We start from the raw sequence: 18,737 nt of genomic DNA, 5'->3' as shown, positions 1-18,737 counted from the left end.
TCCTAAGCTCATAGATTAGGATGGAACAGTAATAGTGCTGCTGAGGGAAAATGTTTCATGTCAGAATGTGATATAGCACTGTCTGAGTTGGGTAGGGGGCTATACAGTTTCATTTCATTTTTGTAGGCATATACACACACAGCATGAGATAGTACTGACTGACTACAGTAATGTATTTTGATGGCTAGCTTCCTACCATACATTATATTTCCTTGAGCCTAAACAATTATCCAAATGGTTCTTATATGATTGCATGTCTGTGTATATTAAATGACTATATGCCCATGCGGGAAAGACATATTTTGAAAAGAAACATTTGTGGTATTTTAGCATATTTAAGTACCTACAAATGGAAGGTGTAGTGAAAATCTAGCTCAGCTGTTATGATTGTAAAACTGAAGTAAAAAAATCAGTGTTATTTATTTTCATAATATGCTACTTTTATGTTTTTTCTTTTCATTATAGATAATTGTTTGGGATGAAGAGTGCTTCCAGGGCCGAAGACATGAGTTTACTGCAGAGTGTCGGAACATTATGGAATTTGGATTTGAAACTGTCCGTTCTTTCAAAATAGAAAGTGGAGCGTAAGTATGCCGACCCATCAGTGGCTGATTACTATGATGAATTTTGCATTTAGAATAACTGTTTAATATCCATATTATATTCTGATTACGCATACGTAAGTATGCCGACCCATCAGTGGCTGATTACTATGATGAATTCTGCATTTAGAATAACTGTTTAATATCCATATTATATTCTGATTACATTTGCCATTACATTTAGACAAAAGCATGCATATAAGGGCTTTAAGGCAGTCTTTAATTTTCCAGAAAGGTGTTTCACATTTTGAGGCATTCTGTTGTGATCAAGAAATGTTAAAACAGAGGGTGCATATGCGTCTGTGGCAAACAGATAGCCTGATTCGGAGTGGAAGTGATCATATTGAGGGGTTTTGAAAAAAACAAATAATTTGTACACTGAGAATCACTGTCCATGGTGCTTAAAAAGGGTGAAGGTTTACAAGCCACAGACAGGAAAGCAGAAACGATGACAGCAGCAGCATTCTTTGTTAAAAGGGAACGTAGACTGCATTCTACTACACAAGTATTGATATGACCAATACAGCTGATCTTTCCTACTCGCAGTGTGTGATCCCTCTCTATCACCTGAATTTGTTGTATAATAAAAATACCTCACTAGCACTCATTCATCTACTTTTAGCCTCCACACTTCAGGACACTGGTAGGTATCCAGTATGCTAATGGAAAATAAAGAAAACTGTCCTTCCTTAGAAGTCATAAGTGCAAGACAGTAAAAATAAGTTTGCCAGTAAGTCAATTTAGACAGTTATATTTTTAGTTTATGAATTGATTCATTACTCTTTCTATCTTTAATCTGAGCCAGCAGATCAAGCTATATGCAGTACAAATAGAAAGTGTAGGGAAGTCAGTCAGGCTTTATACAAATGTCCCAAATAAGGAATATGCCTAAAAGGAAAGTAGTAATTAGAACTATAGTAATTTATTACCCAGAATAACTTTGACTGCTCCTTATATGTTTTCATTGTTATAAGTGGACATAATGAAGAAGTGAATGACTGAAACTGGAAGGGTTAGGTTAATGGTTTACAATGATCTTATTTGGAAATGGCAGCTATAATTCTTGGTAAAAGTAACTGCTCAATTTACAGAATCTAAGTCAGACAAAAGGGTATGAGAACATTGCTACTTGCCCAACTATTTACCTTTACAAAATACAGCAATATTTTGCACTGTTTAGGAATATACTTTACACTGTTCATGAATGCATTTTTGTATTATTACAAGCTGTATTTTTAAGGTTACTGAAGTACATTTCAAACAAGAAAACAGTACATTTTGCATGTGCCCTTCAATATACTGCACTGCATATAAGTGCATTTTTCATTATATACTGGGAATATTACATTTTATTAAGGCTGCTGTACGGTGGTACAGTGGTTAGCTTTGTCGCCCTACAGCAAGAGGTTTTCCTGTTCGATCCTCAGCTGGGGTGCCTTCTGTGTGGAGTCCACATGTCCTCCCTGTGGTCCCATGGGTTTCTTCCAGGTGCTCCGGTTTCCTTCCACATCCCAAAGACATGCTGTAGGTGGATTGGATACTCTAAATTGGCCCTAGGCGTGATTGTGTGCATGTGTGCCTTCCATGGAAAGTTGGGCGCCGGGCTGGCAACTTGACACCGTAAAAACTCTATAAATGTAGTAGAACCAGCAGAGAAACAGTCCACGCCAACCAAAGAAATATCCAACTGTTTATTGAGCACTTTTGTCAGCTCTGTCACCTGACTTCTTCAGAATAAGTACATCACTAAACATCAAGATATTTATAGTAAAAAAAGACATCACATGACAATACTCAGACTTTTGACTCAAACCACTAAATAAGCTAATTAACACCAATATAAGCCATTTCATACTTCATAATAAACACTACAAACAAATAAATATAAAATAGACATATATTTGAAGCTTACATGAATAGTTGTAAAAACAATAAAAAACTTTCCTAGTGCTTAAATTAACCAAATACTTGAATTAACCAAAAAATGAATGCAATTTCAGAAGGCTAGTTATACTAAAGCTATCATTAAGACTGGGTGGGTTGGTGACATTAAATTTAATTTGCCACCATAATTCTTTAAAATTAAGTATATCCTCCCATGGACCACCCCGTGGATCTTGTGTAACTTTTTCTACAACTAAAAATTTAAAGGTGTGACCGTGATATTGTGAAACATGTTTATATAAGGCACTATTGGAACTAGCAATTCTTATATCACGAATGTGTTCGCAAACCCTATCCTTAAAACTCCTCTTGTTTTTTTTTTTTTTTCAATAATCATTTTTTATTATTTTTCACAACCATATTACAAATTCACACATTATATACAATATATACAAAATGCTTCCATTGGTTAATTTCACATATATATCAACCTCGTGTATTGATCAAAGGTACAGCACTAACAATCAAAAGGAAAATAATAAAAAAAAAAAAAAAATTCAACATTAACAAATCCAAGCCAACAATCTGTCTTTTCTGTACATTTTCTATCTAATCTAAGGTTGATTTAGACTATATTCTGGTTCCTGAGAAAAAGTGGATAGTAACCTCTTAAGCCAAAATAATATTAAAAATTTGCTCCCAGATTTTTATGTTGTTGATATTTTTCTTGTGATCACTAATTAACAGTTTATGCGCTAAGATGTGTTTTATTGCCAACAATCTGAAATTTTCCCACGATGTCTGGGCTGGGTTCAACCAATTTGTGGCTATATATAATTTCATTAATAGGCAAATATTCATAATTACAATCGTTTTTCATTTATTTAGATTCTCCGGGGGAATATGAAGAATCATAAACTCCCAAGAGAGTGTTGAATTTTGGTAACCCATTTTTTGTAACTGCAATTTTAATGAATTCCACAATTTATAAATGCACTTACAACTCCAGAACACGTGAAGCAAATCTGCTGTCTGATCAAAGCAATGTGGGCATATGGGTGAATTCTTCGCATCAAATTTGTGCAAAGTGAGACGAGTATAGTATGCATTGTTAAATATCATCAGCTGCGTAAATACCAATTTCTGAAGGGATACGGACTTTAATGTTAATTTAAATGCCTCCAATATCTTATTGTCATCTGGGAATATCAATGTCTCTCTCCAGTAACTCGATAAAAGAATATAATTATTATACTTCCTCTCTTTTATCAATTTATATGCTGCGGTTATATATTTTCTATCCTGCAACAGCGCTTCCCATAGATTACGAGAAATGATTAAATCTTCCCCTTTCATTTCAAAGTTGTTAAAATAGTTTATAACCAAGTCCTTTAGCTGTCTTACTATAATTAAATAGGAAATAGGGAGTTCTATTTCTTTTAAAATATCCTGTACTGGTACTCCTAGAAAAGGATATAAATCGAGTACAGTTAACTCCATGATTAAAGGGAATTTCTTTAGATCAATCAATTGACCACCAATTGTTAAATTTGGGTTCCTATGAAATGGTTGGAAAACCATCATATATTTTAGTAAATTTAAGGAAGCGAAAAGAGTTTGAATTGCCGTTACATAACTTTTGATGTGCTCCATTAGCTTATATTTACTCATTGTCCAATTATTTAAAAAGGGTAATGCTTTAGCATTGACTCCCACTTCATTTATATGCTTGTACGTTAAGAGCACCCATTTGGGTGTCCATTTTCTATTATCACTATCGAAGTAAGACATCTTTAAAATCCTATTGGCCTGAATCACTAAATAGTACATTTCGAAATACGGTAATTCCAGCCCCCCCTTATTTTTTGGAGCCATCAATTTTTCATATGAAATTCTCGTCTTCATAGGTTCCCAAAGAAATCTTCCCAATCTTATATGAAGCTGTTTAAAGAATGTTTTGGTAATTCTGAGTTGTACAGCTCTAAAAATATATAACATTCTAGGAAGAACATTCATTCTTATGATAGCTGCTCTTGCCATCATCGGTAACTTCAATCTACTCCATCTTTCAAGATCCAATGTTATTTGATCTGTAGTTGACTTTACATTGTTAATAAAAAAATCTCTATTTTCAGTTGAGAAGACAATTCCCAGATATTTTATCTTTTCTTCCGTCAATACTTGTCCTATTAATGGTAGCATTGAAAAAGGTGTGGGTGTCTTTAATGGGAATATTTTAGATTTTTAAAATTTAGCTTGTAATTGGAAATTCTCTCAAAGATTTCTATTGCAGCTAATATTTTTCAGTATCGGAAACAGGTGTGGTACAATATATGTTTAAATCATCTGCATAGGCAGCCATCCTAACCTTTATTCCATACAGTACAGGAGAATTATAAAAACATTTTGCTTAAGGTGTAAAAATAAAGGCTCCAAATAAAGATTAAATAAGATGGGAGATAATGGGCAGCCTTGTCGGGTACCATTTATGATTTTTATCCTATTCGAGCATTCGTGATTTATAAATAAATTTGTGTATGCATTTCTATATAGTATCCTTAACATTGAGATAAACTCCTGCGGTATATTAAAATAAGGTAATGTATCAAATAAATAATCCAAATTAACCCTATCAAATGCTTTCTGAGCATCAATAATTAGGGCATACAAATTCAGGTTCTTCTATTTCGTATAAGAGATTAAGGTATGGAGCGTTAAGGTATTATCCGTGGTCTGCCTCCCATCCATAAACCCCGCCTGTTCCTCTGATATTATTGGGTTTATTACCTTTTTCAGCCTACTCGCCAGAATGGATGTCATGATTTTCATGTCCATATTCAAAAGTGATATAGGCCTGTAATTATCAGGATTTTTGGAATCACCTTTCTCTTTTAATATCAGAACTGTCCTTGAGGCATTAAAATGAGGATCATTAATTCTATTTAGAGAGATATAATTAAAAGTCTGTGACAATACACTGCTCAAAATCTCACTAAAAGATTTGTAGAATTCCGAGGTCAAACCATCTGGGCCTGGGGCTTTGTGAGGCTTCAGTTTCTTAATTGTTTCGGACACCTCCTCAACTGTAATCGGTTTGATTAAATCTCTATGAAATTCCTTGTCAATATTAGGGAAAGTGATTCTCTGTAAAAAATCTTTTCTGTCTTTATCTTGCAAGAGTGTCTGCTTCTCACCATAAATCTGATTAAAAATTTTTTCAAAGGTCTTCATGATATCCGCCTTGTCAGTATATGTAGTATTGTTATAGTGTATTTCAGTAATTAATCATGTTGAAAACTCCTCTTGGTTTTACCAATGTAAAACCCTGCACATTGACAACAAATAGCTGCATATATCACCCACTTCATGATACATGAGTAATTCCCTTTAGCATAAACTTTTATTCCGTTAATGATTGTTGTATCCACTGAATGAATATATATACACTGTGCACAAAAACCACAAGCATGAGTACCCCTACCTTGCCGAACTCCAACATTATTGGTACTCTGTAATAGCTCCTTAAAGGTCTTACCCCTTCTAAAAATTACCCTCGGGGATGGCCCTATCTTGTCAATAATATCCCCTTGGCTACTAAAAATAGTTAAATTCTTCCTCACTACATCAACAATGGCAGTGTGATCAATGGAAAAATTTGTTACAAAAGAGGACCTGAAAAATTCTACATGTTCCTGTCCATTCACCTCATTGTGAATATATGAATTGCCTTGACTATTCTGAGGGCAAAAAGTTTCACTCAAGAGTGGACTAAATACCCCTAATGCCCTCTTATTAGTTACTTCCTCCAAGGCCCTGTTAATCAATTTAGTCAGGTAATCCCTCGCTAGTAACATTTCTTCCAAAATTTTACACTAGACTTGGTAGTCAATCTCCCTAGTTACCATACGTGAAATACGAACAAATTGTCCTTTTACGAGACCCTTCTTAACATGCTCTGGATGGCAACTTGTGTAATGTAATAAACTATTACTATATGTGGGCTTTCTATATAAATTCCTAACCAAACCCTTGTTATCAGACCCTTTACTAACAAGGACATTCAAATAATTCATACTTTCCTTATTATAGTTATATATAAGTTGTTATAAGTGGACATAATAGTTGTACGTAAACTTAAGAAAGCCTGTAGTTCCATTAAGGAAATCTAAAAATTCTTTCACATCATTCTCTTCTCCCTTCCATACAAAAAACAAATCATCAATATATCTTAAATATAAATTCCATGATCCTGCAAAAATAGAATTGAAAATAAACTTCTGTTCCCACATAACCATTGTGATGTTCGCAAAGATGGGGGCGCAACATGCGCCCATAGCTACCCCTGTTAGTTGTTTAAAGAACTGCCCTTCAAAAAACATTTTTCCCTAATATTCATAAAAATCTTCTACACCCCCCCCCCCCCCATGAGACCTATAGTTAGTGTAGCAGGCTCCAAAACTTTTTTCATAGGTAAATACATTGACTTTAGGCTGAAGTCTGTCCTGATAGATGAGGAGCATCTTTGTATTAATTCGTGGCATTTTTTAAAAAGACTAAATGGACTGGGTGAAGTAGATGATGTTTCTTTTTTAACAGTGGATGTGGTGAATTTGTTTAATGTCATTCTGCACACACTGGGGCCCGAATGGTTTAAGGAATTCCTTTTTGACTCCAATAGGTTCAGTAACAGTGATATGGGAGTATTAGTTACCCTTATGGAGCTAGCCTTAAACACAATTTTGTGTTTTTTGAAGGGCAGTTCTTTAAACAACTAACAGGGGTAGCTATGGGGGCATGTTGCGCCCCCATCTTTGTGAACATCACAATGGTTATGTGGGAACGGAAGTTTCTTTTCAATTCTATTTTTGCTGGATCATGGAATTTATATTTAAGATATATTGTTGATTTGTTTTTTGTATGGAAGGGAGATGAGAATGATGTGAAAGAATTTTTAGATTTCCTTAATGGAACTACAGGCTTTCTTAAGTTTAAGTACAACTATAATAAGGAAAGTATGAATTATTTGGATGTCCTTGTTAGTAAAGGGTCTGATAACAAGGGTTTGGTTAGTAATTTATATAGAAAGCTCACATATAGTAATAGTTTATTACATTACACAAGTTGCCATCCAGAGCATGTTAAGAAGGGTCTCGTAAAAGGACAATTTGTTCGCATTTCATGTATGGTAACTAGGGAGATGGACTACCAAGTCTAGTGTAAAATTTTGGAAGAAATGTTACTAGCGAGGGATTACCCGAATAAATTGATTAACAGGGCCTTGGAAGAAGTAACTAATAAGAGGGCATTAGGGGTATTTAATCCACTCTTGAGTGAGACTTTTTGCCCTCAGAATAGTCAAGGCAATTCATATATTCACAATGAGGTGAATAGACAGGAACATGTAGAATTTTTCAGGTCCTCTTTTGTAACAAATTTTTCCATTGATCACACTGCCATTGTTGATGTAGTGAGGAAGAATTGGACTATTTTTAGTAGCCAAGGGGATATTATTGACAAGATAGGGCCATCCCCTAGTGTAATTTTTAGAAGGGGTAAGACCTTTAAGGAACTATTGCAGAGTACCAATAATGTTGGAGTTCGGCAAGGTAGGGGTACTCATGCTTGTGGTTTTTGTGCACAGTGTATTTATGTTCATTCAGTGGATAAAATAATCTTTAACGAAGTAAAAGTGTATGCTAAAGGGAATTACTCATGTATCATGAAGGGGGTGATATATGCAGCTATTTGTTGTCAATGTGCAGGGTTTTACATTGGTAAAACAAAGAGGAGTTTTAAGGATAGTGTTTACGAACACATTCGTGATATAAGAATTGCTAGTTCCAATAGTGCCTTATATAAACATGTTTCACAATATCCCGGTCACACCTTTAAATTTTTAGTTGTAGAAAAACTTACACCAGATCCACGGGGTGGCACATGGGAGGATATACTTAATTTTAAAGAATTATGGTGACAAATTAAATTTAACGCCACCAACTCACCCGGTCTTAATGATGGCGTTAGTATAACTAGCCTTCTGAAATTGCATTCATTTTTTGGTTAATTCAAGTATTTGGTTAATTTAAGCACTAGGAAAGTTTTTTATTGTTTTTACATCTATTCATTTAAGCTTTAAATATATGTACATTTTATATTTATTTGTTTGTAGAGTTTATTATGAAGTATGAAATGGCTTATATTGGTGTTAATTAGCTTGTTTAGTGGTTTGAGTCAAACGTCTGAGTATTGTCATGTGATGCCTTTTTTTACTATAAATATCTTGATGTTTAGTGATGTACTTATTCTGAAGAAGTCAGGTGGCGGAGCTAACGAAAGCACTCAATAAACGGTTGGATATTACTTTGGTTGGCGTGGACTGTTTCTCTACTGGTTCTACTGCATTTATCTGGTTTGGTTCTTTGTGGTTCAGAGTTTGTGGTGTGCCAAGACCATAAAAACTCTACTGCCAATCATGAGCAGACAGGTGATCCTCTGTGGTGACCCCTAACTGGGAAAAGCTGAAAGAAGAAGAAGATTAAGGCTGCTGTACATTAATCAAGAGTGCTTGTTATTTGTTTAAAGTGTTCCAATTATAATGTGTTGTTTTTTACTGTGCAACTTACAGTTTTTTGCAAATGGATACAATGTCTCAATGGAGATTTTTAAAAATCTTTTTGTTTTCCAATTTCAGATGGGTTGGGTATGAGCATGCTGGCTTTCAAGGCCAGCAGTTTGTTCTAGAAAGGGGAGATTATCCTCGTTGGGAAGCTTGGAGTGGCAGCAATGCGTACCATGTCGAAAGAATGACTTCATTCCGACCAATTACATGTGCTGTAAGTAAATGTTCTTACATTTAGTAATGTATTACTGATCATTTTAAATTACCTGAAGAATGTTGATTATCTGGAGCATGTCAAGAAATTTATTTTCATTTACACCTATCTTACATGTAATATGATAGAAAAATAGATGGCACACATTTCACTGCAAATCTAACTCAGATGCTGACTCATAGAGACACAATGTACTTCTGAAATGGCATCTGTATGCTATGGCTTTTATGAAATATTTATATGAAAACATCTACGAGTTCATATCTGACTGCTGGTGTCACCTGACACAAAAATAGTTGCTGCAGAAACCTGAATGTAGACCTGGACATGGCTGCACTATGCCTCAACATCCATACTTAATGGACACAAATATATATCAGGAGAAATGGAGACAGAAATATTTATCTATCAGGAAAATAAGACCTAATGTCTAGATAGGTAATCTTCCAAAGCCCTTAGAAATCTGAAAGATGCCTACAGTTATTTGATCAAAGTAGTTTGTATCAGTCCCTAAGCTGAAAGGATTGCAATTTGTTTTATTTTTTATTTTTTGGCTTAACTTAAAAGTAGCATCTTCTTACAAAACACAAATGCTCAAACCAGAAAAACTCAAGCAATGTGCTTTGGGAACAATATTTTTTATTGCATTTGATGAAGAAATTAGAAAGCTGTACTTAAATTTTTCTGCAAAAATGAAATACTTGCTTTTCTGCAACTAATGGTGGCCTCAGAGATAATTACAATATATAACAAGAGTTGTGAGGTTGTAGAATCAGTGTTGTGTATATATGTGGCAGTGGCAGGAGGTTCCGCTCCCTAAAACACTGATTGTCATTTTCTCATCATAAATTAGGACACTCTGGGTATAATGGTTGCATTTTTTTTGGGGGGGGGATTGCAATGAATTCATCCACTTTAAATCTGTAACTTAACTACTTCTCAGCAATGAGCTGATTTAATAGTTAAATTCAATATGCTAGTTTACCTCTTGTCATGACATGTAAGTGTTGCAATGTTTGCTTGAATGACAGAACAAGATCCCATCAGGTAATCAGATCAGGAGCAAGATGACAGAAATAACTAAATATAAAGTATTAGGGGACACACATCATTTTCCTTGCATAAATGTACACGTCTCTTATTAGACATTCAAAACAAATAAACTGCAAGTAGACTAGGAAACAGATTGGTCTAAATAAAATCTAAGATACTTAAAAGAGAAAAAGATTTTAACTGACTCACCAGCAGAAGAAAATATTTTGATTGATTCCAGATAAGACATTATTTCTTTCAATAAAGATGGCATTTATTATTAAACAATGTAATTTCAGGTAAGGATGATTCTTCTTATAGCTCTCAGTGAATATCAAAATGCCAGAGGAAGAGAATAATACCACAAAATCTTCACTGTATGAGATTATGCCATTATCACTTTATACAACGAAAGTAACAGATGCTAGACACCTTGCCTGAAACAATATCACTGAGTGCCAAAACATTATGAAGTGACATCTGCAATATGTAACTGTCAAAAATTAAATTAAAATAATATAAAATATAATAATAATAATAATAATAATAATAATAATATAAAATATAAAATAATAACTAAATGTGTGTATGCAGGGAAGCATCTTGCTGAATCCCCATTTGGAGTCTGCACCCCCACACCTCTGTAAATCTTAACTATATTAAATGTGAGATCATACAACATAGGAGGTAGACAAGTCCTTAGTCATTCCAATGCTGAATTTCCTTTTCTTTAGTATATTTGCTACAAGCAGTGAAACAAAATTCAGTGAACTTGATTTGATCATAAAGCATGGGACAGTGTTGTCATCAGTGAATTGCCATAGTCTGAAAATACCATTGGCTATAGTTAGAACAGATTCTTCTGCAGCTCTGTAAGCAATCCTCTCAGTATCAGAACATTTTTATTCATTTTATTTTCTGAGATCATCTGGATTGCGAGATTTTAAACCATTTAAGAGCATCAGTAGATAAATTAATGTTAGCTGTTATCTTGGATTACAGTGTTATGCTCCTCACTACTAAATTATTCTAGCAGTAAGAGTTAACAAAATTACATCTACTGTTTTCCTTCATCAGGTCTTCTTACAATGTAGTTGAACATTTTGATGGGATCTACTCAGTATCCAGATCTGAAATAACTTTATATCTCTGTGGGCAGTTCCTATGCTCTAAAAATGATAATTTTAAATAAAATATTTTTCAGTCTTAACTAAACAATGGAGTACAGGAAGAGGTAGATTACTACACTTATCACCTTTGGCAGGTCCTTTTGAATAGCATTACTTTGGTTGCTTTCCAGACATCATGAATTACAGTTTCAATTAATGATGTATTTCTAAGTCGTATGCAGTTTCAGTAATGACATCAGTCACAATTTGTGGGAATTTCAGATGCTTATCTAGTGAAACTGAACCTATACACTTTGTGTTGGAAATCACTTTTTAAATACATGCTTTATTAATATAAAAGACTATGAGAAGTATAGAATCATGAATTTCACTAACATATGAAAAACTAGTTAAATATTCATGTGTGGTTCTTACTGTTGTCATTAGAAATATTAATACTGGAAACACATGCTCTGAAATCTAACTAAAAAAAGAGTTTCATTTTAAAATTATTATTGTTATTATCAATAACTTTTATTAAAAATATTTGTGAAACTGTAAAATGTATATCAATTAAGTCAGAGTAGGCCCATTAGTAATCTATAATTTCAGTTTAAGATTGTGTTATAGCTTATAAGCAAACCAAAACTGAACCATGAAACTATGGTATTGAATTTCAGAACCATCGCGACTGCAGAATGTCCATTTATGAAAAAGAAAACTTTCTGGGGAGGAAAGGAGAAGTAACTGATGACTACCCATCCCTACAGGCCATGGGCTGGTGTAATAATGAAGTTGGGTCTTTCCGAGTGCACTCTGGAGCGTAAGTACCATTTTAGACTATAACTGTTGTGTGACTGTGCTGTCAGAAATGTAACCTTTCCATAAGTAGTGCTATGAATATAAGCAGAATGAAAAACAATTTCTTAAAATGATGGTACTAAATAAAAAAAAAATGAAAAATATTTTGTTGGAGAATTATATTTAGACACTAGTTTCTGGCACATGGTTTATGGACACTTTTTAATATACCCAAGACAACAGCACAACAAATGTTATGCTCCGCACTTTGATAAAGTAACACCATGTGGCTCCAAATAATATTTAAGAAATATCTAATTTATTATAAAGGTTAAGCATTTTCATCTTAGACACTTTCAGACTTCATCAGAACCAAATGCAAATACAAACCATCGGCTTATATAGTTGCTCAAATTGGTACCAATTAAGCAATTAAATAATTGAACACATTTAAAATTTAAAGAAACATAGCAAGTTTAAAAGAATATATTACTATTAGTATTAAAAAAATCATATACCAATAAATAGAAGACAAAACAAGTTTCCTTAATAAAATTGTATAAAAACAGAAAACATTTCCATAATAAAACTTCATTATAATCTAGCTGTCCTCATTTTTAAAACAGAGCCAACTGAGATACAATTATTTAAACATGGTTTTAAATTTAGTCCCAATAAAATTTGCCAGTACAGCTCACAATATTCAATACGTGTTTCCCTGCCCCCCCCCCCCGGGGATCCAATACTACATCCTCCAGTACAAAAAACAAAAATCTACTGTTTGCACATTCTTTTGTATGTTTAGCCAAAGTATTTGTATTGAGGCCTCTGTTTATATAATAAACATGCTCATAAAATAAGTTTCTTTAGGGCTCTCTCAATTTTTCCAACATAAAATGCAAGTGAAACATCTCAAACGGCAAGATAAATGACCCCCTTGCTATTACAGCTGAATCATTTTTAGAGGATCAGATGTTTGTTATATGCTAGTAAATACATTTTTGGACACAAAGGGACACTGGCCACATGAACCACACTTAAAGGTACTGACCTTGACTTTATTACTTTTATTAACAGTGATGGATGTTTGATAATGTTCATATAACTCCTTGAAATTTCTCCCTTTCTTATAAACCACAATCAGCGGTTTAGAAGAAGGGGCAAAGAGTTTGGTAAAGCCCTGAATCTTTTCCAGTATTTCAAAATAATATTTTGACTAATTGGTTATAAAAGTTGTATTCTAAAAATAATGCTCAATGAAAAATGGTATTGTAAGTTACTTCTGTTGAATTATTCATCATTAGAATACTATTCAAACTCATGTTGGGAGCTTCACTATTCATATTCAGGATGATAATGTACTTCTTACCCCAACCCTGAATAACTTCTTTTTTTATAGGATTAATAAATGTATTTAGGTGCCCTCTCTCCAGGAATAACTTAGAAATAAAATCACATTCAATCACAAAAATCACCAAATTTTGAAGTCATCTTACCTGCTAATGAACTGTCTTTTAACAATATTCCACTTTAAAGACATAGGATGGTCACTTAAAAATGCAAATAAGAATTGGAGAGGGTAACCTTTCTATATATCCTACTTCTGTAACAACTATTTGCAAAGTCATTCATAATGTAAACATCCAGGTAATGAAAGCTTCTCTCTGTATCTCATAAGTAAATTTAAAAAAAAGAAGTGGTTTGTTGTATATAATCAATGAAGGACAACAGAACCAGTCCAAAAGATGAAAATATCATCAAGAAACCAGGTATAACAATAAAAATAACAATATTTATAATATGGGAAATTTAGATTAAAGGTGCGTTCCCAAGTTAAAAGCACCACATTGGCAAAAATGGGGGCACAAATTGGCCCCATTGTCAACCCCATTAATATCTTTAAAAAATTCTTCTTTAAAATATACATACTTGTTATTCAGAACAATCTCCACAAATTCAATAATAAGCTTTATATCCTTGTTATTCAAAAAATCACAGGATAGCAAAGCTTGTTCAAACCATTCAATACGAGTAGAATGAGGAATAACAAAAAACACATCCATATTGTCTATAATGGCAAACAAAACATCATTTAAATATTTAGTTTTTCTTACACATTCCAAAAACTCCCATGAATCTTTTATTATATGAAGCTTATAATTATAGAAATTTTTAATTTTCCTAGCAATGAAAGTAGCCAGAGGATAGGTTTTAGAATTGCTAGCAGCCACAATCAGGCATAAGGGTGGTTCCACAATTTATTTATGCACTTTTGATGTGCTGAATATAGAGTCTATTCTAGCTTTTTCAATTCTAAGAAAATTATATAGACCCTTATCAATAACTTTCTGCATAAATAATTCATCCAAAGCTAAGTCAACTTTATGGTAGGCAATATTCCCCTTATTTTTGGATACTGGAGAGTATTCATCTGTTTCATATACCCTATTCAAAATTTTTTTCTAAATATTGCACCATGTCCTAAGAACTATTCCACCTCCTTTATTGGGTTTCATCACACATATCTCCTTATTTTGAATTAATTCATTTAAAACTTCCTTCTCTTTTGTTGATGTTAGTAGTCCTAAAAAACAATTTGTCAAACAGTTCCCTAACTTCCTGCTCCTCCAAAGATTCAAAATTTTGTAGGACAGGGTGTAGGGGGGATTATGTTTACGCTTTTGCTTAAAAGGTGACAAAGCCACAATTCCAGATTAATTTTGGTATAAAACTTCAAAATTAATCTTATGAAGAAAAAAATTAAAATCAGTAAAGGTCTGACTAATATCTGAGTAGGTACAAAAGAAAAAAAAAACTATTTTTTTAGATATAGAAAAATGTACACAACTTAGTTCCAGTTTAGCATAATTGTGCACTTTAAAATTGTCCAGTTCAAAGACAATACCATTAGGATGTACAAGAATCTCAGGATTTACATTTAACACAGTTTTCTTCCCCTTCCCCTTCTTTGTCCTCCACCTCCTCCCCTTTACCTTCATGGAGAATAGGGAGATTGGTTGGGATGGCCAGTTTCCACTTGGCGGGAGTGATAATTCTGAATTATCTGAGACCTCCTTAATGGGGGAAACTCTAAAGGGTCTTGCCGGTTGAATTCATTATTATCTTCTGGGATAGGGGAAATAATATTACCATCAGTATGTTTGAGATTAACCCCCTGAGACTCTGTATAGATTTTTTGGAAGTTAAATGTTTTTTAAAGGATATACTTAGTTATTTACATAATCTTTCCTATTCCTTTCCAGCTTCAAGGTTTTTCTTCTTTTTGAGGTATTCATTGTCTGATTCACCCAACTAAGTACAGAATAATATTAATTTTGACAATCATTTAAAGTGAATAATAAACCATCAGTAATAACATTATTTAATATCAACCAGTAACTCAGACAAAACAAGCTCATTATTCTTAATCATAGCTTTCATGAGCTCAAGCCCCCATCTATTGAACTTACACAAAAGTTCTTGATAAAAAGCACTCCCTTTAACTACATTGTTTGGGTACTTAAACACCCTTAAGCTCTTCAGTACTTGTTTACTGTTAAGACATTCTCTAAGAAACGTATTGTCCAACATAATATTATGCTACTTTAAAAGCTTATCCTGTATTTTGGTTTAAATATCAAAGTAGGAGCCTAAATGCTTCATAGATTCTGGTACCCCTAGTCAAATATCCAAATTTATCCATGTCCCAAAGTCCACTTGTCATTTGGAATAACATTAAAAACGCACTCTGGTTAGAAGCTGTACTAGAAAAAGTGGAGGACCTTATTCTAGTGTCAGAATGTGCAGAAACATCACCATTAACAAGATTAGCATCATAAGTAGAAATGCCGTACTCTTCCTGATTGCATGGCAAAATACAGGAAACCTGAGTGTTCAGAGCAAATGCAACATCCTTCCAATTGGGTAAGCAAGCTAAACAATTGCATTAATTTTCCAACCACAATATTGTGCAGGCCTGAATGTTTAGCAACAGAATTCATCTCCAAGCAGGAAGAGAGAAAGTTGTCTGCTTAAATACAAAACTAAGAACCAAATAAGAATGGTTTGTGGCTCCAAAGAATATATAAGAATTTTTCTAAATAGTAATAGTATTATATTCTTTTAAACTTGCCATATGTCTTTAAGTTATACAATGTGTTTAATTATTTAATTGTTTGATTGGTACCATTTTGAAGAACTATATAAGCCTTTGGTTTGTATTTGCATTTGGTTCTGATATAGTCTGAAAGTGTTTAAGATGAAAGCACTTAACCTTTTCAATAAATTAAATATTTATTATATATTCTTTGGAGCCACATGGTGTTATTTTATCAGAGTGCAGAGCATAAGTTTTTTGTATTGCTGTCTTGGTTATTGGTCTATTTGCACAAACTACTCTTAGTTGGTACATGACAATGAGCAGTATGTAAAGGACAGTGAATAAAGAGTATGAAGGCACCCAATGTCAAATGCACGAAATAGTGGAATATATTCACAGAATGGAAGAGTCAGAAGGTTTTAATAAGATTTCCTTGGCTTGATCAATATGGTCCTGGATGCCTCTGAGAATAAGTAGTCACACATAGTAGGAATATTATTTATTTCCGTGTCTGTATAGTCCAACAAATCCAAATCATCTTCTCCTTCAAAACATTATATATTCTCAGGTGCACCTTTTTCCTCTTGTCCTCTGTAGCAATTAAAGTATTTTTCCACCTCGTAAAAAAGTAATGTCTTTCTGCTTTTCCCAGTTAGGGGTAGACACAGCGGAACTCCGCTTATGATTGGCAGTAGATTTTACGGTGCCGAGGTGCCAGCCTGAAGCCCAACCTTCAACGAAGGCACACCCATTCACCCACGCACCTACCTGCATGTCTTTTAAATGTCACTCGACAGCAGGGAGGACATGCAGACTCCACAAAGAAGGCACTCCAGCCGAGAATCGAACCGGAGAACCTCTTGCTGTAAGGCGACAACACTAACTGCTGCACCACCGAATTCCAAAAGTCGATCATATGGTCTTGGCCATATGGGAATCGGCTTTTTGGAATTTTGATCATCTATAGTAGACCCATATAGGTAGGTCCAGACATGAAAATTCATTAATGTCAAGAACATAAGGATTATCAAATGCATCTCTCATAGTTTATGTCTGTAACTTTGCCAGTATTATTCCTTTACAAGAATCAAAAGCATTTAGAATTAACATAAAGAGGATACTTATTTTTTTTCAGAGATGAGGACAGGATTTACATTTTATTATTAACAGATGATTTTACTGTAGTTGAATCTACTGTTTGCAATAATGAATAACAACTTACTACAGAAAAATATGCTAGGGTTTCCTTTTACAATAAAAGTGCCTTCTTCCTATTTTGTGGTCAGAGAAGTTAAAAACAACACTCTTTGCTAAGTAAGACAAGAACTGCATGGTAGAATAATAAATAAAGAATGGTATGCAATATTAAATATGATTTTTAACTTTTTAACACACACACACACACACACACACACACACACACACACACACACACACACACACACACACACACACACACACACACACAGACTGGGGAGGTTGTATGAAAAAGCCCTTCAGCTTCACCCTTGAGGTTAGTGTGGTATCCCACCCTTTAGGTAATTTCGAAGACACTATGAAACAAATCAGTTCTTTTTTGGCTGGTATATATAGGATGATTTTTTTTTTTTATGACTGATAGGAGTGATTCATGTAATCGGGGCAGGAAAGCTCTGGTTCGTGATGTGATGATTGCCATAATACTTATTCCACCTCCCACCCAAATCAACAGTGAACTACACAGGCACTGTTTGGAAAACTGTGTGTGTGTGTGTGTGTGTGTGTGTGTGTGTGTGTGTGTGTGTGTGTGTGTGTGTGTGTGTGTGTGTGTGTGTGTGTGTGTGTGTGTGTGTGTGTGTGTGTGTGTGTGTGTGTGTATGTTTAAAGTTAGACAGGCAAATGAGAACAGAGGAATTGTATTTGCCCCACATCACTTCATTGCCTTAATACAGATACAGGAACATGTGCCTGTTCTGAATATGTTTAGGTCTGATGGGTAATTATCCTGAAGTGTTTGCTTAAGGAATGAGTTGTCATTATGAATCAAATTCACTAATTCTTCTTAACACGATAATTTACGTATCACACAAACCCTGACCCATAAGTATTTTATTTATCATTTGGTATCTCTTTTTTTATTTACATTAGTATTTCCCATTATTTACAGTCTGCTACATTGATTGCCTGTGTTTCTTCTGAATGGGCTTTAGGTAGTTTATATAAACCTTTATATATGGATAATCAAGAAGACAAATGTCTTCTTTAGTTTGTGGTAATTTTAAACTTTTTTTACAGTGCCATCTCATTTTTAATGAATTCTAGTAGTGCATTAAGGGTTATACTAGTATTTCTTCACTTGATACTTATGCTATTCTTTTTGGTTAGTTTATTTACAGTT

At 33.8% G+C, this 18,737-nt stretch overlaps 2 protein-coding genes across 2 annotated transcripts in view; one reads left to right on the top strand and one right to left on the bottom strand.

Moving 5' to 3' along the window:
• The window catches only part of CRYBB1 (crystallin beta B1), a 651,488-nt gene that overhangs the window by 128,167 nt on the left and 504,584 nt on the right, over window positions 1–18,737 (bottom strand). The gene's annotated exons all lie outside the window — the stretch shown is intronic.
• CRYBA4 (crystallin beta A4) overlaps window positions 1–18,737 on the top strand; it is a 41,111-nt gene that overhangs the window by 20,059 nt on the left and 2,315 nt on the right. The window contains exons 3-5 of the mRNA XM_044068280.1: window positions 466–584; window positions 9,178–9,319; window positions 12,141–12,283. Coding sequence (XP_043924215.1) covers window positions 466–584; window positions 9,178–9,319; window positions 12,141–12,283 — 404 coding nt within the window. The remainder of the gene's footprint in view (window positions 1–465; window positions 585–9,177; window positions 9,320–12,140; window positions 12,284–18,737) is intronic.

The sequence above is a fragment of the Protopterus annectens genome, chromosome 4.part0 (genome assembly GCF_019279795.1).
Source record: "Protopterus annectens isolate FY-2018-M chromosome 4.part0, PAN1.0, whole genome shotgun sequence".
Taxonomy (NCBI): domain Eukaryota; kingdom Metazoa; phylum Chordata; order Ceratodontiformes; family Protopteridae; genus Protopterus; species Protopterus annectens.
The sequence above is the reverse complement of the archived record's forward strand: the minus strand, read 5'-3'. Positions and strand labels throughout refer to the sequence as shown.